At 40.5% G+C, this 23,175-nt stretch overlaps 1 protein-coding gene across 2 annotated transcripts in view; it reads left to right on the top strand.

Moving 5' to 3' along the window:
- Positions 1 to 2,661: 2,661 nt before the first annotated feature.
- Positions 2,662 to 23,175, top strand: part of GNA13 (G protein subunit alpha 13) — a 40,963-nt gene continuing 20,449 nt past the window's right edge. The window contains exons 1-2 of one of the 2 annotated variants that reach the window (XM_077853694.1): positions 2,662 to 3,142; positions 5,792 to 6,018. In XM_077853694.1, the coding sequence (XP_077709820.1) occupies positions 2,860 to 3,142; positions 5,792 to 6,018 (510 nt within the window). In that variant the 5' untranslated portion in view covers positions 2,662 to 2,859. Of the gene's footprint in view, positions 3,143 to 3,926; positions 4,005 to 5,791; positions 6,019 to 23,175 lie in introns of those variants that run through there. The other variant, XM_077853695.1, reaches the window with a different exon arrangement.

The raw sequence follows: 23,175 nt of genomic DNA, 5'->3' as shown, positions 1-23,175 counted from the left end.
ACAATGTTCTGCAGCCGTCACCAATGTCTAGTTCTTAAACATTTTCATCACCTCAAAAGGAAACCAAACTCTGTACCCATAAGCAGTCACTCCCCATTCTTCCCTCCTTCTAGCCCCTACTGATTCACTGTTTCTATGGATTTGTCTGTTCTGGACATTTCCTAGAAGTGGAACCTTACAACATGTGGCCTTTCGTGACTGGCTTCTTCCACTTAGCACAATGTTTTCAGGATTCATCCATATTGTAGCATGTGGTCATTATTTCAGTATTTCAATTTCAAGTCGTATTTCATTTCTTTTTAATGGCTGAAAATTCCATTTTATGGATATACTACATTTTGTTTACCCAGTCATCTATTGATGGGATATATGGGGTGTTTACATCTTTTGGCTATTCTGAATACTGCTGCCATGAACATAGGTGTATAATTTTTTGTTTGAATATCTGTTTTCAATTATTTTTTATCTATGGCCAGGAGTAGAATTGCTGGCTCATATGGCAGTTCTATGTTTAACTTTTGGAGGAACCACCAAACCTCTCACTCACTTTTATGCTTATAATTTCAAGGTGGCTTGATGACAGAAGCAGTTGGACTGCTATAGCTGAACCTAGTGCCGGGCCCAAAGATGTCCATTTTTCAGAAACACCGACTAGAGCAGCTACAGTTGATCTGAGCCAACCTCGTTCTAACACAGGGTTACAGGCAGGGCTTTGAACAACTTTCTCGGCTGCTCTGCATGTCACAACATGAACTGGCTGGGCAGGAATACCTTCTTGCCTCCTAGGCTCCCTTGGTTCTCCATTACACTGCACACACTTTGGGAAGAAGAAAAAAAAAATATGTTAACTACCTAACTTATAGGCTTCTCTCCTGATTTTGCAGAAGAGTTCAGACTAGCATTTGGAGTCCACCTAGAAACGGTGCATGGAGGCCAAACCCGCTCCCCTGTCGTGGGCAGAGGTCGGAGGACAGGACCTCCTGAACACAGTTGAGACTCTAGAGAGATTTGCCATCCAGGGTAGAGTTTTACCATCCATTCTGCCTGAAGGCACCACCCAGTGATTCTGACCCTATCAACCCATAGATACTGGAGCTGAACCTACCGTACTTTGTATATTATAGATTGTCCATTCCATGGGCTTGGGCAGGACAACAGGAGATAATCCTACTATAGCCATTCTTTTACTGCAGCCTATTTACTGAGTCATGCATAAGGCTTCTCAGCCATTAAGCCAACCTGACAGTAAACTGGCACTGATTTTTTAATTTAAACTTGTCATGGGCAGCTCAGAGTGCTGACCTCTTACCCCAGCTCCCTAACACACGGGTAGCTTTGGAGCCACAGAGGCCCGGATCAAACAGCATTACCTTTGCACTGCCCAGAAGAGAGACAAACCAAAGCGGCTGTTTCCACTTGCAATGAAATACTGAGAATAAAGAAGCTGGTTTCCGGGGTCCTTGCTACGCACGCAGTCTACCAACCCAGCTGTCACTTGTTGCAGGTCCCCTTAGCAGCCCTTTCAGGTGTCCTGGCCTGAATCTGCTGTTAGGACAGAACAAAAAAAAAACCAAAAAACAAAAAACAAAACAAAACAAAAAAAAACTGCCTTGGCTGCTCACATCCTCTGTAATCTGGCAGGAAACCGAAAATTTGCCTGCTCCGGTCCTCAGTCTTGTTTGCTTATCTGCTTCCTTGTAGGGAAGAGTCTGCTTCTCGGTGTCCGGTTTAGGGGGATTTTCACCATGACCTCACTCTACGCAGCCACCCTGCACACTGGCTTCGGTGCGGCAATTCGGGTGGGAATCCACATTAAAGAGATGTGATTAACAACCCTCCTCCCACGTCTCAGATGAACGTCAACTCCAGTTCCTTTCCCTGAAAGGAGAATCTTTTTTTTTTCTTTTCTAAGATTGTATTTATTTATTTATGAGAGAGAGAGAGAGAGAGAGAGAGAGAGAGAGAAGCAGGCTCGCCTTGGGGAGCAGCCCCATTCGGGACTCAATCCCAGGACCCCAGGATCGCGCCCTGAGCCAAAGGCAGAGGCTCAACCGCTGAGCCACGCAGGTGCCCCTGAAAGAAGAGTCTTTTGCAGGATCTGAGAACACCAAAAAGAGGTGGGGGCTGGAGAGTGAGAAGGGGGTGGGTGGGAGGGGAGGATTGATGATGCTTGGACGTCATCACTGGGCATCTCCCAGGCTTGGGGAGACCACCCCGGGGAAAGGCACCAAAGCCTCGCAGGCTCGCGCCCAGGCTCTCGAAAGCGGGCGCGCGGACGGTGACAGCAGGCGGCGGGCGCGGTAGGAGAGCCCAGAGGGCCGGGTCTGGGAGCGCGTGCCCGGCCTCCAGCGCTCCGGGAAGCCGCCCCCCGCGCAGCAGCGGGTGCAGCTCACTGAAGGCAAACAGCAAGTCGGGCCCCGCCCGCGCGCGCCGGGGCCGGCCGGAGCCCACGTGACCGCTCCCGGCAGCCCCGCCCGCCGCCTCCCACTCCCGCGCGCGCCCAGCGGGCGGCAGCGGCCGACGCCCGGGCCGCAGCGTGACTCCTGGAAGCCGAGCGCGGGAGGGGGCGGGGCCGCGGCGTGCGTGCGTGCGTGCGTGCGCGCTCCCGGGAGGCGGCGCGCGCGCACGCGCGGGGGCCACCGCCCCTCCTGGGCCCGCCCTCCATCCCTCCCTCCTCCGCTCGCCCGGCCCGCCCTGCGAGTCACCTCTCTGGTTCCCTCCCTCCCCGGGCGCGCTCGGGCCGCCGCAGCGCTCCCCGCCCTCGAGCCTCGTCGCAGGAGCCGCCCGCCGCCCGAGGAGGAGGAGGCGGTGGAGGGAGCCGGAGGGGCCCGCCGAGGCGGCGGCGGCGGCGGCGGCAAGATGGCGGACTTCCTGCCGTCGCGGTCCGTGCTGTCCGTGTGCTTCCCCGGCTGCGTGCTGACGAGCGGCGAGGCCGAGCAGCAGCGCAAGTCCAAGGAGATCGACAAATGCCTGTCCCGGGAGAAGACGTACGTGAAGCGGCTGGTGAAGATCCTGCTGCTGGGCGCGGGCGAGAGCGGCAAGTCCACCTTCCTGAAGCAGATGCGGATCATCCACGGGCAGGACTTCGACCAGCGCGCGCGCGAGGAGTTCCGCCCCACCATCTACAGCAACGTGATTAAAGGTGCCGGGCGGGGGGCGCGGGCGGCGGGCGCGGGCGCGGGCGGCGGGCGGCGGGGCTGGGCTGGGCACCGCCCTCGTCCTCGTCCGCTCGCGTCCCCGGCCGGCGGAGGACCCGGCCCGGCGGGCGCGGAGGGGGCGCGGCGCGGGGTGCCCTCGGCCGCGGGGGGCAGGGATGCCGGGGGGCCGCCCCGCTGGCCCCCTCGCCGGCCGGCTCGGGTCACGACTGGCTCCCCACACCCCCCTCCCCCGCGGGCCTCGCCCCCCTCCGACAGGGAAGTGAGGCGAGCCGGGCGCCTCGGGGAGTGGGGCGATCGCCCTGCGAGGCCCGGAGACCCACACGCCCCGCGCCCCGCGCCGGCCTCGCCTCCCCTCCCCTCCCGTCCCCGGGTGGGTGACCCGAGTCACATGGGGTCGGGGCTGCTCCCAGCCCCTTGCTGCTCCGGCCGCCTCCTGAGCCAGGGCCTTCTGGAACCCTCTCCAGAAGGAAACTTTTGCCCGAGACTTGTCAAGGGCGGAGGGTGACAGCCCCTGGGCCCTTCTGGGCAGAGATGGGGAAACCTCAGGGAGTCCTGTGCCCTGTGCTGGCATCAGGAAAGAGTAGACCCGTACAGTTAGTCTGAAAAAATCGGCATCGGTGGTTTTTCGCCCCATTGTCACGGTCGGGCAGGATGTTTTGCCTGTAATCACTATGCAACACGTTCCACTCTCCTTTTTTTTTTTTTTTTTTTTTGCTTTAATAATTGCGGTGGACGGAAGGGGGTGGGGGTGGGGGTGGGTACCACCACTTGCTCTGCTATTTAAATGAAGCCTGTTTGTTGGTATGAAGAATCTTTGGCCTAGAAAGTGATGCGGAGCCTGTGCAGGTAGAGTCCGTGAATCACCGTCGGCGTGGGTCATTTGCTCTGCTTCCGTGGGAGAGTGTTTCCACGGTTAAACTTCGCTCCTAAATAAAAAGATAGACAAGGGATTTTATTTCTGGGCTCTCAGAGCTTTGGAAAAGATGGTTCTTATTTTATTTCAGCGATAGTTAGGCTCATTTTTCTTAGCATCAAAGCATCTTCCTGCTTTCTAAAAGGCGGCTTGGCAAATTTGAGATACATAAGGTGCATCAGGAAACCACCATCTGGGTAGCGATTGTCCTTGTTTCAGATTTCAGCAGATTTGCAAACAGTGTTTTTTTAAGTGAGATATTTTTGTTGTTGTTGTTGTTGTTGTTCAGGAAGTTCTTAAGCAATTCCTTCTCATCACTTTCTTTTCCTCCCAGGATTGAGTAGAGGAAAAGTACCCCCTCCCTCACCGCTTCTCTCCCTCTCTAGGAGGCGGGGGTCGTGGAGTAATGAGAGGAGAAGAGCGCTAGGCCAGGGGCTCACAGATCACAGCCAGCAGGCTCTGAGTCCTGGCACTGCTACAGTTAAGCTGTATAAAACAATCGAATTTATCCCATCTTACTGTTCAGCACAAAACTAATTAAGGTCTCTTTCAAGGCTGTGAGCTCTGCCTTGCCAGTCCTTAATTGAAGGTACCTTTGTATCCTGATGCAGCTGAACTTAAGGAACTATGTCAATGAATAGAATCAACATGTTAACTGATTATGAGCCACGTAAACACCTGGTCTTTACTGTGCACTGGGTCCTAAGTGTGACCTACTTTGAACGCTGGTTATGAGATGAAGTAAGTCACTAGATACCTACTTTTTGAGTTGGCATGATCAGAAAATTGACAGCAACACGGTTTTTCAGTTATGGAGACAAATGACTGAATAGTCATGCAACTGTTAATTAAGATGAACCAAAGGTAACAGTTTAGTGATTAGAGATAATGGGCTTGAATTAATCTCTGTGAGTTGAAGTCTCTGTGTATACTTTTGGCAGTTGCCCTTCCTGTTAGAGAAATCTAAGGCCTTCCTGTGACTTATGCTTGGTTTGGGAGTTTTTGAGTTTTGAACGTGTTCTTAGAGGACTTGGTGTTGGGGCACCTGGGTGGCTCTGACTCTTGATTTTTCTGCTCAGGGCGTGATCTCAGGATTGTGAGATTCAGCCGTGCGGCAGCCTCTACACTCAACTTGGAGTCTGCTCGGGATTCTCTCTCCCTTCCCCTTGGCTCCTCTGCTCTATCTCTAATAAAATCTTAAAAAAAAAAAAAAAAAAACACAAAGAAGACTCAATGTTGGGTTAAAGCAGGGTGCTCGAGTAACAAATGAACTCCAAGTGATAATGTTTGACTCCTGGCATTTCATAAATATCTTTTTGAGGGGCTTAGAAAATCTTAGCTGCAGCTGTTGTTTCCCGAGCCTGGACATCTGGCTGTGCAGTGTGATTTCTTTTTCCTTCACTGGTTTTGGTTCTCTTGTGACTACCTTCTATTAAAAGTTTATAATAACTTATTTTATAAATGAGAGCATGTTAAAAATCCTTCAGAAAGAGCAGTTGTGTTAATAGTATTTGCTTTTCAAGGCTCTAATTTTGTGACTGTGAACAAGTGTTAGTTTTTTTAAGCTCTGGGAAGTTACGGGTGTTTGTTTCGACGTTGGCCTCCATTTGTGGAGGAGGTAGGCTTGGCATGGTTAAGCTTCAGAAAAGAATACTGGAATAGAATCACTGAGGATATCTAATGACTCCTAGCACACCTTTTTCTTTCTTTTTAAACAAAGGTATGAGGGTGCTGGTAGATGCTCGAGAGAAACTTCATATTCCGTGGGGAGATAACTCAAACCAAGGCAACGGAGACAAGATGATGGCGTTTGACACCCGGTCCCCCATGGCGGCCCAGGGAATGGTGGAAACTCAAGTTTTTTTGCAGTATCTCCCTATCATAAGAGCACTGTGGGCAGACAGTGGCATACAGAATGCCTATGACCGGCGTCGAGAATTTCAACTGGTAAGAGATCTGTTCTTTTACATTGTTGTCATTTTATTTTAATGACATGTACTGGAAGCTGATTCTAACATACTTTTTTCACTGACTTCCACATTAAAATGTCTCCAGAATTTTAGTCTCAGAAATTTGGATTGGATTAGAGGAGTTTCTTACTGAGGGAAGATAAAAATAAGGTAAACCCCATAGATTTGGTGAAGCAGTTATGTTTAACTGGTCATTTTTCCTTTTTGTAAGTAAGAGGATAGTGATTTTCTTAGACATTTTCTCCTAATTTTATTCTAGTTTTGAAAATAATCTCCTCCCAATTGCAGCAGTGATATTCATCCTTTTAAAAAATTCATCTTCTACTCTCAGGCTGAGAGCCCGGTAACTACACCTAGTTGTTCAAGTGTGTCTTTTATATGGTCTTTTGAGGTACTCATTTTATGATACAGATTAATTTATAAAGAGTTTGAAGCCCTTGATAACATTTAAGTCATTGTACTTTATATATTTGCATACTGTGTGTATTTCTCTAAGGTTTCTCAGCACATATTACAAAATGTTTCTTCGTTAAAACCATAATCTTAGACTACGGTAAAGCTTTATAGCTGTTACAAAGCACTGTAGGTAGGGTGGAAAAGAAAAGATCTGATCTAGTTTAAAGATACAAATAATTATTGATACAATAATTATTGATAGTAAAGATACAAATAATTATTGAAATTGATTTTTTTTAATCAAGTGTTTTGCAGTTTAATTGTGAATGCTTTGATTATGTTCTGGGTTTTATTTGCCGAAGACCAGAAAGATCCCAGGAATGATAACAATCTAGACTGTATGCAATTTGGAGGTAGTTCAGATTTGAAGTGTTTTACTGTATTATGATCCTGAAAAAGTGACAGTTAAAAGTAAAACTGCTTAGAAAGTTGTTTAGTGATGTCACTGGCATTAAAGTGATACACATTTATGGGTGTGGCTACAAAATGATACACAGCCAGCAGTCTTTGCTATTACAGTTTGTACTCAGAGCAGCCTTGGCTACTAAAAAGTTCTAGAAACATGTTCATGACAGCATTTTATAAAACTGATTTTAAATCTTAACTTACTCTGAATTATGGCTCTCGCAGACACCATATAAATGTAGCACTTGATCACCTACTGTCTTGTATAGTTCTTCTCTTTGATGTGTGTATCTTGTCAAATAATTTGTCCATTAATCAAAGACTCATGTTATTATTAAAATCAAGTCACTGGCAGCATTCATCGTATATTGACAATTATGAATTTAACTTGACAAGTGACCTCTGTCCACTTCTCAGGCTTGTGGTTGATTTTTGTCCTTTGGTCAGTATTTCTTATAACTGATAGTTCCTACACATACTGCTGCTTCTCACCTGTTGTCACCCTGCCTCCTGTTTTTAAGTGCTGTTTATTCTCCTTTTTAATTCATTGATCACACTTTGCACTCTAAGGTTTCTCAGGATGTTATTCATTCTTCCAGGTCAGGGGAGAACCATCCATCTGTAAAAGCATACAGTTCATATTGATTGGATGAATAAACAGCAGTATTCTAAAAGTTTCTGTAGGAAAGTTTTTTAAGTCCATTTATCTAAAGTTGGGCCACACTTACACTTGAATTTGGATATTTACATCTTAATAGTTTTGTATCAAGACTGTCATGTTGGGGCGCCTGCATGGTTCAATTGGTTAAGCATCTACCTTCAGCTTGAGATCCAGCCCCCACATGGGGCTAGCAGGGAGCCTCCTTCTCCCTCTGCCTCCCTCACCTCCCTGTTCATGCACACATGCTCTCTCTTAAAATAAATAAAATCTTTAAAAAAAAAACAAAACAAAAGACTGTCATGTCATCGTAGTCAAGAAAGCATTCCTAAGTATTTGCCATTAAGAACAAACAGCTAAAACCACTCAGGATGAGGACCTACATGTTTTTGACTTGACCCAGTAATGCTTTAGCAGCAAAGGTCTTGAGCACAAGGAGAGACAGGTTCCAGAAATACTTTTTGCCTCATAAAAAGTAAGGGCAAAATAAAAGAAGAACAGGGAGAGATGTAATTTTAAACCCCTGGAGGACAGGAATTTTTTTCCTGTGTATATCCTTGGTGGTGTTAATGGCACCTGTCAAATATTGGAAGGGTTGAGTTACTACATTGAATTAATGATTCTTGTGCTTGTGGATGCTGTGTGGTGCTTGACACAGTGTTAGACACAGAGAAGGCACCTGGCTCATTTAAAATTTTTCTCATGGTCCTCTTCAATTCCTTTTCTTCTCTACACACATCAAATCCCAAGTCCTGTCTTTTCTACCCTTGAAAAATCTCTTGCATCTGTTGCCTCCTTTCCCCCTTTCCATTAATGTCTTAGTACCTCTTACTTGGACTCCCAGATAATCTTATTCAAACACAGCATGAGTTTGTTCAAAAAGCTATACTCATTCTCCATTACTTCCAGAACAGAGTTTAGCCTCTTAGAGTCAGTGTATTCATCAGTTTCCACATACCTTGATTGTCTGCTTCTGTGGTGGCTGTCTTTATAAGGTCTTTCTGTTATGGTTTTTCATTACTGTATCTATGCAGTAGGTCTTACCCTTAACTTAGAAAAATGGTAGTATTTCAGTGTGACCAAAAATGGTCCATGGACCCCTTGTATTAGATTCACTGGAATGCTTGTTTAATAAAAAATGAAATGAAACAAAAACAGAGTTCTAGACTCCCATCGCAAGAGGATCTGATTCAGGAATCTGGGATGGGACCCAGTGATGTGTATTTGTGGCAGACAGTCAAGGATGATTTGGATGAATTTGCTTCTTGGCCACCCTGAGGGATAGTGCTTTAGGATCAGAGATTTCTCCAGCCCTCCTGGCTGGAGCGTTTCTCCCTGCCCTGTGCTCTCCTTTGGTCGCCTGCACTCCACTTGTTTGCACTTGTATTTGGTTCTCCTACTTAAGTAGAAGCTCCGTTGGTATGCCTAGTTCATCTTTTTCTCTCTTGCTAGCATAAGCCTGACACTTATTTTATTTCCTCGTTTTTTTAGACATTCTGAATTCTAAGTTCTTCTGGAAAAAAAGAGACATCCCACATGAAGTGTCTTCTGGGAAATAGGAATCATTTCTGGATGCTAGCTTGTCAATTTTCTAGGAGATGAGAAGTCATTGTCTTACAGAGTCATAATTTTCTTTTTATGTTTGCCAGTGTATATTCTTGAATCTTGGATAGAAAAAGTAAACCATCAGGGGAAAAGGGAAGAGTTAGTAGAAAAATAAAATTTGTCTTTTTTTTTTGTTTTGAGTGATGATTATTAAACTTAGTATGCAAAGTGAAATGCAAAAAAAAAAAAAAAAAAAAAAACACCAAACAGGAACAGTTCTTAAGCCTTTTTGTGGTTTTTCTTGCTTAGGACGAACAACTGCCTTGTAATCAGTCTTGGGGCACAGGGGCTAGGGCAGTGGTATCACAGCTTAGGTTTTTAACCAGCCATTCATTTGTTAGTAATAACTTCGGGTGCAAACATGAATGTTTTCTTTTCCAAGTTCCCAAAGGCAAACATTTCCTTTTCTGGTTAGTTTCATTATGGGTAAACTAAATAGTTTACTGTAGAAAAAGAAAAATCTAAGATTTACATTGCTGTGATAGCTTTTAAGGTACCTTCCTAATTTTTGTAAAGGAGCTCACAGAATAATACAGCCTCAGAAGCGGTCTCTTTTAGTACTGGTTTATATATTTGTGATACTGAGCTTTGATTGTACATTGACTATGGCCTGCCATTGTACAAATGAGAGACCCTCTCTTTGGAAAAACTTGTGTGGCTGTGTTTGGGAAATTTGGTCACTTAGAAGACTGGAGTTGGGAGTGGGGGGTTGGCTGGGAAGTGATACAACTGGAGATGTGGAGCAAAAGTAACAAAATGACCAGGAATCACTGCCAGTTAATTTTTTTTGGATGTTTAATATCCAGTTAGTTATTAAGAAATATAAGCAACGTTCCTAGAACTGGTTCTATAGGGCAGGAAAGTATGTGCCTGGGAGGGACACTCCAGGGCTTCCTAGTTTCTATAAACACTTGAACTTGTCAGCATTAATACAACTTCCTGTAATGATCTTTGCAATTCCTGAAACCAAAGTTACTTTTTTTGTTATTGTGGTACCTTTAGTTGGACTTAATTTTTCTTGCTCAAGTAGTACAGTTTGTGCTGATGATAGTTAACACTTCTCCAGGTCCATGAGGTCGTTTATCCCTTGAGACAGAGCTTCTCTCAGTCTGGGCAACAGAGTAACTATTTAGCCTCACTCACTGACCTGGAAAGAGGAGCTGAGTGCTAATAAGTAAAATAGGAACTTCAGTTTGGGCTCACATATTTATTCCTTTATTTGTTCTGCAAAATGGATTTGAAATACTATAGAATTAGAGGCATTGGTTTATTCTTTAATTCTAATTTGGGTTGGCTTTAAATAGTGAATCAATTACTACTTTTCAGTCATGAAATACCATGTTTCTGTTGGAGAAGGAATTGATCTATTTTCTCTGAATAAAAGTCAAAATAGGACTTTAATTTCAAGCTGCAAAAAATCTATTATCCTCTGATTTTAGGATTATGGTAAAATATTTGAGCATATATAACAAAAGAAATATTTATACTGTAGAGATTTTTAAAATTCAGGCCTCTATTGATAGAATTGCCTTCTGGTGAATTTGATTAGATGAAAGTGGTTTCATTTTATCCAAATCTTAGAAACCCAGAGCTATTTATAGTGCTGTACATTAAAAACAGAGGATCCTTTAGGCACATGCTGATGGTTTTAATACGACTTTGTGAGATTGTGTGTGTGTGTGTGTGCGCGCGCATTTACATGCATATGTATCTTTATATATTATGTCAGTGTGTTCATGTTTATATCTTTTTTATTTTATTTTTTTGTGAAAGCTTAACTAGTTGTGGGATGTCTGGGCTCTAGGTGCTGAAGGCCATTGTAAAATACTGTGCTGCTTTCTTTATATTACTTTTTACTGCTAAAGAAAACTAGTGGTGTAGTAATTTATGCTGCTGTGAAAGTGTTCATTAAACACCTAAAGGATGAAGCAAGAAAATGGTTTTGTTATGGAAACTAGACTTTAGTTTCAGAATTCCTTACTAGAGTGGACCTAACCCGGGAGAAAGATTCGTGGCCTCTAGTTTAAGAAAACAATAATTGCCCAAGGCCTCCCTTAATTAAATATTCCCTGTTCATCTTTCATAGGTAGGCAGCAGCCTAACTAAGCTGGGGTACCTAATCATATTAGCCCCAAACAGGTGCCAGTTTCTTTCTCTAGAAAATTAATTCAAAGACTGGTAATTATATCACTTTTTAATACCTTATATTTTATAAAAATTGCTTATATTTTTCAGAGTCCTTATCACATATATTATCACATAATCCTTCAAATACTGTGAGAGGAGTGGAATATATGCTTTTGTCTCCATTTCACAGATGAAACAATTCAGATGTAGAGAGGTTTCTTGATGTTTCAGATCATAGCTAGTAAAAGAGGATGGAACCCTGATCAGCTGTCCACAGTGCTGGCCAGTGAACCATTGTGAACCACTCAAGCATTATATCTGTGGAGCATTCTTTCCTTCCATGCCCAGCCTCTTCTGGCCAACACCCATGCACACAAATAATTAACATTCCCCTAGAAACTTCTAGCACACTGTTTTGAATATGTGTAAGGTTTTATTAAGACTGCATGGCATTCTACTGATGGATACACAGTTCTTCTATTCTGAACTTTTATAATGTCCTTGTGCCATTCCTTCTTTATTAATTTACATTATAGTTATGATCCACCATTCATCATGATAAAGGCTCTTTGAGTCTTCACCTCCCTGAAATACTAGTGATCCTCAGCTGATGTCCCATCAGTGAACATGGTTTGTAATGTGTGTCCTGAAAAATGAAAGTTTAATGGCAACCTGTTACATGAAAGGCAATTATATATTTTTCTAGGAAAGTGTCATTTGGAAATTGGCTCATATTTGGCATACAGTTGCCCAAATTTGCACTTGGTATGGAGAAGGGGGTATCAGAACGCTTGTATTCTGTTATTTTATGAACTCTGCAGTGTTTCTCATGTAGTCATCACAGTTTTTTTTACTGCTTGTGAGCATTCCAGATTGCAGTTTGTTGTAAGTTTTTATTCCAGTTAGAAACTACCTTTTTTTTTTTAAGTGCATATTTCTGGATATTGACAATTATTTTTATTATCTTATTTGAAAATACTTGGTATTTTCTAGCCGTATGATAGAGTTCACTTTTCTCATTATTGGGAATATATATATATATATATATATTTTTTTTTTTTTTTACAAGATGCTTTTTTTTTTCCCCCCCAAGAAAATTTGTCACATCCAAATTAGCAAAACATTATTAGAATGGGCTGATAGGGATCAAGAAAATAGTGATTTTTGTTTTGAGAACCGGACTTTAGTGGCCTTGGCTAAAGTTACCGGTCTGTTGCAGTGATAGTAGTTGTTTATCTTAATCTTTCCAATTTAATCTCTTTCTTTGGCAAAATGAATAGAAAAGATTTTTAAATCAGTGCCATGAGTGAACTATTTCATCCCCAACTATTACACAAGAGATGTAGAAAACTTTAGTAGAAGCCCTCTTCATTGATTTATTTTGGCTTTAGGTCTAAGTCATAAGATCTGTGTACTTGGTTTTGCTACATGAAGCTTTGTATCTTCTAAACAAATTAGAAAATAACCATATTCAAATTCATTGATTAATTTTACATGTCGTAAAACATTTTTACAAATCATTTTAATGTGATGACAATAAACTTTGACATGTGGTTATCTGCTATGCACTGGGATGACGTGGAACTGGATGACCAGCTAGAACTTGTGTCCTGGCTCTGCCCTTCGGTGTGTGATCTTCAGCCAGTCCCTCAGCCTTTCTTTTTCTGAAATTGTAAAAGGGGGACTATTTGAGGACCTATTATTATTAGTTGTAGAAATTACATGAGGTGATCCATATAAAATAAGCCTGTGGCACAGTGCCTGACTCCTATTAACCATATTATTAACATTAGCTGTTAACATTTCTAATAAACCCTATGCAGGTAAACCACAAGTAGCTTTTTTAAAAAAAATAAACCCCTATAGACATTGATTTGATCCCCTCTCTAAACTTGATTACCAATATGAAAATCCTGGAATTCAAAAAAATGCAGACTATGACTCATGTTCTCATTACACCATATGTTGTCTCTACTGAAGGTAGAACATCCAAGAGAGAATTGAGCTCCTCAGCATTGCTGTATTGGTTATTGTTGCCTTCTCACATCACGTCACTTGATTTTTAATCTGATGTGTAGGCTGAATTAACCAAATCCTTATCTTCCTGCTGGCAGCACAGTGTGGGGTAGCCTTTGGCAGAGGTGCAGGTGCTCTGCCTCTCCCACCGAATGTGCTTTTCTGCTCTGTCTCTGCGGTGTCCCTCCACCCATACACACGTGTTCTCTCTCCCTTTCCGTGTCCCGTGCCTGCAGCTGGTCGAGGCTTTGCGAGTACGCAGGTCGAAGAGGGTATTGGGACTTCTTTCCCAAGGTAAAAAAATATATATATTCCTTACAAAATACAGAACAGTGTTTTTTAATATTTCACATTACTTTTTGTGAAATTTTATAACTTTTGATCATTATGTGTAAAAACCATGTAAAACCATTAGTCTAAGGGGGAAATACCTGTTTCCTTATGGAGCAGAATAAACAAAATTTCAATCTGTTCCCCTAAAGGAAAAAAAAACATTTTATAGATTTTGGCATTTAAGAACAATATCAGTCAACAAACAAACAGTGTTAATTCTATTGCTAAAATAGAATACTATCTTTGAGTTTCTTGAGCCAGAGCAGCCATATTTAGCCTGTTAGTGGGATATTTCTCTTCTCTTTTAATCCTTCTAGAAAGGTTAAGAGGGCTAGACTAATGAATAATTGGTGTGAGAGACTTTCACTTTTCAATGTCCTGGTTACTCTTATTCCCTGGATAATCTTTTTAAAAATTATTTTTCTGTTAAGCAAGACACACTACCTAGTAGGAGTTGCATAGGGAGTCTGTCATCTTACTTCATTGTATGATTTTCATTTAGGCTTCATGATGTAAAGTGTAGTTGTATCAATTTATTGATATTAAGTAAAAGAAAAATGGAAGCTGCTAGGTTTTCCTAGTTGCTAGAGAGTCACAAGTTAATTGCTTGACCAACTTCATGCTATAAGAGGTCTAACAAATGAGAAGATCATGCTTTTAAATTGCTGTTCAAATGTGAGACGGTCCCTAAATTCCTGTTTATTGATTTTTAAAAGCCTAAGTAAGTGAATGCTGTGTATTCACAAAGCTGATCTATCCTTGTTTGTTAGCTACAGCTTCAAAAATTATAGGGACTTTATACCACTTAGATGCTACACACTTCAATTCTAGACTAAGGCCAGAAGAATTATATGTACTTGCTTAATTTTTTTCCTTGACTTTTTAAAATTATGTTATGATCACATGTTGCAACCAGTTTTAAGTTTGGTGTTAAAGTTTAATAAGAAACCAAGATTTTTCACCTTGTTAAATAGCATTTTGCACATTGGGCTATAATGTAAAATATCTTTGTTTTGAAAAAGAAGGCTCTTTGTTTTTGTTTTTTAACTTTCATCCTGTAGAAATGCATTCTTTTGAAGGGAATGTGTATGTTCATCTTATTCTATTTTATTTTTTTTAAGTTTTATTTAAGTGGTCTCTATAGCCAGTATGGGCTTTGAACTCATGTCCCCAAGATCCAGAGTCATGTGCTCTTCCAATGAGCCATCCAGGCACCCCTCATCTTATATTTTTATATGTAATTATATTTTGTACTAAATGCAAGTATTAAGGTTTAGAGCATTATTTTGAGCATCCATTTTCATTATGGTAATTCTTTTCTCAAATAGATAAAGTGAAGAGCAAACATAAAAGACACTGTGGGTAAGAAGGCCTCAGATAGCAGATTTCAGATCTGTTCTTTAACAAGTCTTAATAACAGCTAACTGATAAAGCTCTCAGCAGCTATTCAGTAACATGTTATTGAACACCTATTAATGAGCCAGGCCCTTTTTACTTGCTGAATATTTGGTAGTGAATCAAATGAAAGCAGTATCTGTTCCCATTGATCTTGGTAGTTGGAGGAATCTACATTAATATAAACAAACAGGGATCCCTGGGTGGCGCAGCGGTTTGGCGCCTGCCTTTGGCCTGGGGCGCGATCCTGGAGACCCGGGATCGAATCCCACGTCGGGCTCCCGGTGCATGGAGCCTGCTTCTCCCTCTGCCTGTGTCTCTGCCTCTCTGTCTCTCTGTGTGTGACTATCGTGAATAAATAAATAAAATATTAAAAAAAATATATATATATATATAAACAAACAAATAACTAATCACACGTGGTAAATGTTTTGAAGGACCAGAAGAGGAAGCGGTAAGGAAACAAGAGATTGGTCTGAGGAGGGGATCTGTAAGTAAGGACCCTGTGGATGAGAAAGGGGCAGCTGGCGAGGACAAGGAAAGTTCAGCAGAAGGCATACCAGGTGTGGGGACATAGGTGGGGAAAAGCTTTCCGGAGTGTGGAAATTGGGGGCAAATGAAAAAACAGTGATCAGTCAGCAAATATCTGTCAAGAGCCCCTGGATGCTAAGCGGTTCCAGGGTTAGGAGACTATTGCTGAATGAACAGCTTGTCGTCAGTGGTAGCTGTAAAGATGGAGAGCAACAGTGGTTTCAGGGAACACTATGTAGGGAGAATCATGGGGATCTGACAGATTGAAGATGAGAGGAGGGAGGGGAGGCATATGTGAAGAGTGACTCTGCTTGTGATTTTAATAATGAGGTGGATGGTGGTACTTTTTGCTGAAATGAAAAGATTAAAGATTGTGTGAGAAAGAGATTTGAGGGGGAAGATTAAGAGTTTAGTTTGGACATGTTAGGTTGAGATCTCTGTGAGACATATGGATGGAATTAAGTAGACACTTTGTGATGCATGAGTCTGGAATCCAGAACAGAGCTCTGGCCTATAGATAGAGATCCAGGAGTTACTTGTATTGGGGTGATATTTAAAGTCTATAGAATGTGTACATTTACTCAAGGAAGGGGTGTAAAAGAGGATAAGGCTCAGGATGGAGTCTTCAGGAACCTTCAGACCACTTCAGAACATTCAGAGAGGGGAGGGGATGCAGGCAGACACAGCCAGAAAGGTAGGAGAAATTCAGGCACATGTGGGATGCCATGGGAGCCAAAGAAGTGTTTCGGAGAAGAAACAAATGGACAGCAGTGCCTCCTGCCACTGCGGTCTAGTGAGGCAAAAAATAACGGGAAAATTATTGCTGACTACAGCAGGTGACCTGGTGAGGGAGAAGCCTGGCTGCAAGGGCTCGAAGAGGGAAGAGAGGTGAGGAAGTAGCAAAGATTCACTTGAGATGAATCTGACTGTTCTCATTTCCCTTTAGCAGTACTTTCAACCACCTGGCTTTAGTAGGTTGGGCTTTTTCAAGACTTTCAGAGTTCAAGAGGAGATTGTGTTTATATTAACCAGTTTCTTTGAATCTCATTCTCTCAGAAGCAGAGTTTTTACCAGTTAATAATACTGTTAATGTTAGGCCTGGCAAACACAGAAGAGTTTTTTACTTCATACTTGATTGTTTTACTTATGACCATTTCCTGTTCAGTGAGGGCAATAACTTGATCAGTTAAACACATTTGTTCCTTTGTTCCTTCAGCAGATATGTATTGAGTACCTGCCCACACAGTATTCTGGGCTGAGTGGGCCCTGGGGGCTCAAACTGTGTGTGTGGCTGCCTTCATGGAGGCTCTCAGTCGGGTGGAAGCCAGATAAGTCCACCCACGGAGGTTGCCAGTGATAGGATAAATGCTATAGTATATTGCATTTGCTGCTTTTCTGCCAAGAATATCCAGAATCGCTAAGTGTTTACTAACCTAGAAAAGACCTATGAAAGAGTACCTGAGTCCAATTCACTTCATTTTATACATAAAACATTAGGTCTGGAGAGGTTAAGGTTATAGCTAGTTTTGATTAGAGCCGCTATTCAAGCTCAGGGCTGTACGACTCCATAGCCCATGTCTGATACTCCCTACCATGCTTTCCTGCATCCCTTTAATAATACGGTTAACAGTAGTAATTTGGAAACAGGAACTGATAGGCCAATATAAATTTGGAACTATTTCCCACATTCATCAGTATTCAGAAACATTCACAGGTTGTATTGCTCTGCTGTCTGACATGATTGATTGATTGGCACATAGGGGAAGGGAAGGTAGTTAATGCTCTGGTAGGCTGTGTGGAGCTTCTCTGTTGCCAAGAGTTTGGGATGATGAATTGAACAGTAACCTGGAACTAAAGTCATCTGGATTTTCCCCTAATCTGCTGTGTGATTTTAAGCATAGAATTTCTTTATTAATGTTGATTGTTAATGTTAATTAATTTTGCAATTATTGCATGTTTGAGTTGTGGGGATTTCAAGATGCATTGTAGCACGTCATCAGAGAGCAGAACTTTCCATCTGGTGTGCATTCACAAGGACTCTGACAGGCCCCTCTATTTAGATAGCAGGGGAATTGAAACTGTATTTGGGAAGTATGTCCTGTGTTGGAAAACTATTCTTTTTTCCTTTTTTTAACACTTGAGGTCATTTCTTTTTGAAAATTAAAAAAAAAAAAAAAAAAAGTACTACTGAAGATTCTAGTTCTGGCAGAGCTTAATGTTTCTTTATATGCTGCTGGGATTATATGTAATTGACCATTATCAAAAAAGTATTTTAACTTCAAAGAAATTTTACAGAGCTCAAACCTCTAAGCTTTTTAAGTGTTATGGTTATGTGGAAACTGAAAAGTAGGAAAGTTTTGGTTTTGTTTTTTGAGGAAATTACTTACAGCTTCCAGAATCCAGATTAGCTCTTTTTAAAGTTTAAATTTTAAAACCTATACGTATGTCCATTGTAGAAAATCATCCAGTTGGCCCCTAACCACCATCCTAAGACATCTTTGTTGACATTTTGCTGTATTTCCTTCCAATATTTGAAAACAGTATTGGAAGTGGAGTTAAACGTTCCTGTACTTTCTGTACAATTTTATGTCCTGTTCATTTAATATTGCAATGTTAGCATTTCCTGGAGGAGGTGATTTTCTCAGAGAACTGATAAGGCATCTTTCAAGAAATGGATGTGAATTTCTGACTTACATGTAAAATTCTTTCTCACCTATATTTTTTTAGGAACAGAACCTGGTGGTGCTAAATGGTAACATGGAATATGGGCTAAATCTTACTGTGTTGCCACCCTGTCTGTTGGACCTAGCACCCCATCTCCGCCATATTAAACTTTTTCCTCTTATTTAAAATTTGTATTTAATGTTTAAGGGAAGATTTTATTTTGTTTTTATAAAGATTTTATTTATTTATTCATGAGAGACACAGAGAGAGGCAGAGACACACAGGCAGAGGGAGAAGCAGGCTCCATGCAGGGAGCCCAATGCAGGACTCAGTTCAATCCTAGACCTCCAGATCATGCCCTGAGCCGAAGGCAGACGTTCAACCACTGAGCCACCCGGGTGTCCCTGAGGGAAGATTTAAAAAGGAACACTGACTTCCACTCAAGCCTATATTATTTTAAAGAAGGGGCTTTAGAGTTTAGAGAATGATTGATACTTAAGATAACAAAATTGAACAGCTTATGTGTGTGAGGTCCATGCACATGAGTAGAAGATACATATGTAACTATACACACTCACTAAATGTAGTGCTGCTACACTTTTCTCTCTTCAGGATGAAATGTTTTAATAAAAATAAGGTTCTTTTTGTGATTTCTGTAGTAGAATTACTAAACTGCATGGTACATTTTGTATGAATTGGAATTTGACAGGACTACAGGAATACTTTTAGAAAACTATGATCATTAGCCTTAAATTATTTTGGTGATAAGCCTCACTGAAAAACTAGATGCAAAAAGGAACTTATTAATTTGTGAGCAAGAGCAAGAAAAGGACATTTACAAAATAAAGTGAAAACTTAGTTCTGTCCAAAGATTTTTTTAATTTTGTGCACTAGTTTGTTTTTTAGTTTATATACAAGGAAAATGGAAATTAACTGCCTAAATTAGGCAAAAGTCTTTTTGGGAAATTCTATTTAGGCTACTATAAACTATCTTAGATTAGTCTGAAGAAGTATTTAGTTTGAAAAAAAAAATGTTTTCAATACTGGGGTGGTTTTTAAATAACTAATTTTTGGCTCTTTTGTACGTTTTAAGTGATAACACATAGAAAATGCTAGCCAGAATTTGAAACTGCATTCAGTTGGAATCTACTGAAGATTGACCTGTTTTCCTTTGACAAAAATAACTTACATATTTTTGATATAAGTAAATACTGTCTTGTTGCTTGTGAACCAAACATGCACAAGTGATAGTACTTTAAGTATGCTTTCATAATGAAGGTGAAAATATGACCCTCATTCAAAACATGTGCTGTGTATCACATCAATACTTTATAATGCTTTTTTTCCAGAGAAAAATGAAAAGGGAAAGCTATTTTTTAAAACAGGGTAGGTCTTCTCAGAGATACAGAATAATAGGTCCTTTGAAGGACAGGCAAAATGAGATTGTTGGAAGGGCACAAAATGAAAGAAGAGCTGAACCTGCCCCATGGCAAGCTCTGAGAACCAAGGGGAGGGTTTTGTGTGTGCCATGTGTGCATGTACTGTGTGTAAAACTAGCCTGTTTATCATATTTTAGTTTGAAGAAAAAAAATTAATGGTGGGAGGAGGGGAGACTGGAACTCGTTAGAGTATGTTTCAAATATTTGAAATAGGATGGTTTCAAGGTCTTTTCACTTTAGAGTCATTTTCAAAGCTATGAACAAACTCATAATTAGGCTAGGTTTTATGTTTACTGTCTTTAGGAAATTAAGTATAAATGTTAGAATCTTAGATTTAGGTAAATAGCATGAGCAGAGCAGTATCTTGGTAACTTTCATATTTTCATATGACTATGTGAAGAGAATAGAGAAAGGACAAATAGGATGAGAAACTGAGTCTTTAAATAATAAAAAATGTTACCATCAGCCTTTGTTATTAGCCACATCCTCAGATGGAATGAAGTCTTCATTCATTAACTAGTTTTAACCCCAAACTTTTCTGGTTTTGTGCTTTATTTATATTTGGCATTTGATTCTTACTGCGAACTTACATAAGTAAATGCTAGATGGAAAGGCTTATATTGCACAAAGTCTATTCATAGAATATTGCCCTAAGTCTCCTTATTTAGATATGGCTTCACCATATTTGCTGGACTTAAGTTACTAGAATACAAATATGAATTACTGATTTAAAAAAAACATATAGGTTGGGGCGTCTGGGTGGCTCAGTTGGTTAGCGTCTGTCCTTGGCTCAAATTTTGATCTCAGGGTTCTGGAATCAAGTGCCCCCCCCCCCCCCCATTTGTGCACATGTGCTCTCTTTCTCTCTCAAATAAATAAAATATTTTTAAAAATTAAAATACATATAGGTCAAATGGATGTTTCCTTTTGAATAGGTTTCTCTAAATGTATGCTTAATGAGCCTGCCTAATGAAATATTCAGGAGGCTTTGATCTGGCTTAGTTTGGGGGATTATAAGACTGATGAAAATTTAAAAGACATATTATGGGCATACCAAAACTTTATGGCAATTGAGGAAGTACAATACAATATGGCAGTACAATTCACAGGTGTAATCAATTTGAGGAATAGACAGATTTCTAATTTTCTCTCTTATCTCTTGTTTTTTTTTTTTTTTCTCTTTGAAACATTCCGAACTTGCTTTTGAAAGACTTAATATGTATGGGAAGTGTGTAAACAGCTTTAAACCACAGGACTTAGCCATTTTAGAACACAGACATCTATTTTGTAGTTTACTAGTACTTCTTCAGGAAACGTTTTGCTGTTTATAGCATTTGGCTAGTGGTTGGTTCTCTGTATAAAGAGAAACTGGGTATTAACTTTGAGTTATGTCTCATTTTCAGAATCACATGTATACCTAGATTTCAGAAGAAAATTTCTCACTGCTTAAATACCTTGGTAATATAGATTTTCTCTACTATTTCTTATACTATTATGTTTATTTTTAAAACAAAACTAGAGGCACCTGGATGGCTCAGTTGGTTGATTTTGGCTTAGGCCATGACCTTGGGGTCCTGGGATCAGTCCCTGCATCAGGCTTCCTGCTCAGCCAGGAGTCTGCTTGTCTTGCTCTCCCACTGCTGCTCCTCTCCCTGCTCACACTTGCACGGGTACGCATTGTCTCTTTTTCTCAAATAAATAAGTTACTCTTTAAAAAAAGAAAATGAAACTCTTCTAGGTAATGATGGTCTCATAACTAAAAGGGCCTCAACATGTAAAAATGGGATACTTTTTAATTCACTTTTTTTTTCTAATTGACTTTTTTCATTGAGTTTTCTGCCACTTACAGGCACACCTAATTGGCCTGCAGTTAAATTGTAAACATTTTACAGGATTAAACGATGGCAGTTTATTTAGTAGTACACCAAAATCTAATACATTACTTATACTTTGCATATGATTGAATTTTATTTGACCCTTTCATCCCACAGTGTAAAGTTTACCTGTTTACCAGATAAAAAGATAGAATTCTTCTTATCAAGCACCTTGAGTTACTTTATCTTATCATGCAAAGTAGAAGTGTCTGTTGTAGAAGTAAAATTATTTTGAAGATTTAATTGAGGTTTTCAGTTCTTCAGGGTTCTGTGCTAAAATATAAGTAGTGGTTCTAATCATTTTTTTCATTTGTGCTTTTATAGCAGTTTCACAGTGTTATACTTGGATTACCAGGGTCATCAATTTTGATCATAAAAATTTCAGGGAGTTAGCTCTGAAGGCTGTAGACTCTGGCAGACATTTGAAAATAGGCTCTAGGGATGCGGAAAGGAAGGCAGCTAGAATTGTAGTAAGGTATGTCTGAGTTACCAAATCAATTTTTAAAAAGAGAAAGAAAGGGAAAGCTCTACTTGTTTGTAGGCTTAAGGCCACTGTTTATGTCATAATTCAGATCTGTCAAAGGAAGGCCTAATGTTTTACCTGTGAGACCTAGTTGAACGAAAGTGATACTTGAAACTTACTCTTGCAATAAGTTAAAGCTAAGTAAGTTTCTAATCTAGTTTCTTAATAATCTTGGCATTTTTGCAAGGCTTAAAAAACCACAGCTGATTTCGTGTAATCAATACTAAAAGTCATGAACTTGATATAAAATCCAATTTTGAGTAAAATGGGTATCCAGATCTGAACATTAGAGGAATGGCTGCATTAGAGGCCCTTCGTTAGGAGCTTATTAATAAGATTTTTGATTTGGTAGATTTGTGGTGGACCTTAACCAACTGAGCCACCCTCTGACCCTGGGAATTAGTATTTTTAACAAGCATATTAGAGGTGCTGAGGCACTGCCAGGTATAAGACAATAGGTCTAGAACTGAAGTCAGAAAACTGTTTCTGAAAAGGGCCAAGTTTTAGGAGTATATTTTAGACCTTGTGTGCCAACAGACAAAATCAAGGGCATTATGTAGGTATTTATATAACAAGAGAAAACACAATTTTCCACAAGTTTTTTGTTGGTGAAATTCAAAAACACAATAATAAAAATTGTATACAGTGTTTTGTAGTGTAGGTTTACTAATGAGAAGAGTGGAATTCTTTTGGAGATGAATAACATTTTGCTTAATTGGGGTTCAAATGTTAGTGTTCCCTATCAAAATTAGTTGCAAATGTTCATTAATGCTGATCTGTAGTGAGATTTTACACATTTTTCATCCTTGGAAAAAAAAAAAAACACGTCTTTTCATACAGATAGGTACTGCCAAATGAGCATATGATTTTAATTGCTTGGAAGACATTTATAGAATTCTGTTAGATTCTTCTGGGTTTGCCTCCTGGCATGTTATTTACATTGCAAATTACCCGTTTCCAGTTGACGGTTATGTGGAAGCTCCACATTGCGCAGTAAAGTGGATTTTTAAAATATGAAAATCCCCTTTGTACTTGCATTGGGGTCTGCAGGATGCGATAGGAACTATAGTTTAATTTTGGAAAAATGTAGGCTGCAAATTTGTGAGGA

The sequence above is a fragment of the Canis aureus genome, chromosome 16 (assembly GCF_053574225.1).
Source record: "Canis aureus isolate CA01 chromosome 16, VMU_Caureus_v.1.0, whole genome shotgun sequence".
Classification (NCBI taxonomy): Eukaryota; Metazoa; Chordata; class Mammalia; order Carnivora; family Canidae; genus Canis; species Canis aureus.
The sequence above is the reverse complement of the archived record's forward strand: the minus strand, read 5'-3'. Positions and strand labels throughout refer to the sequence as shown.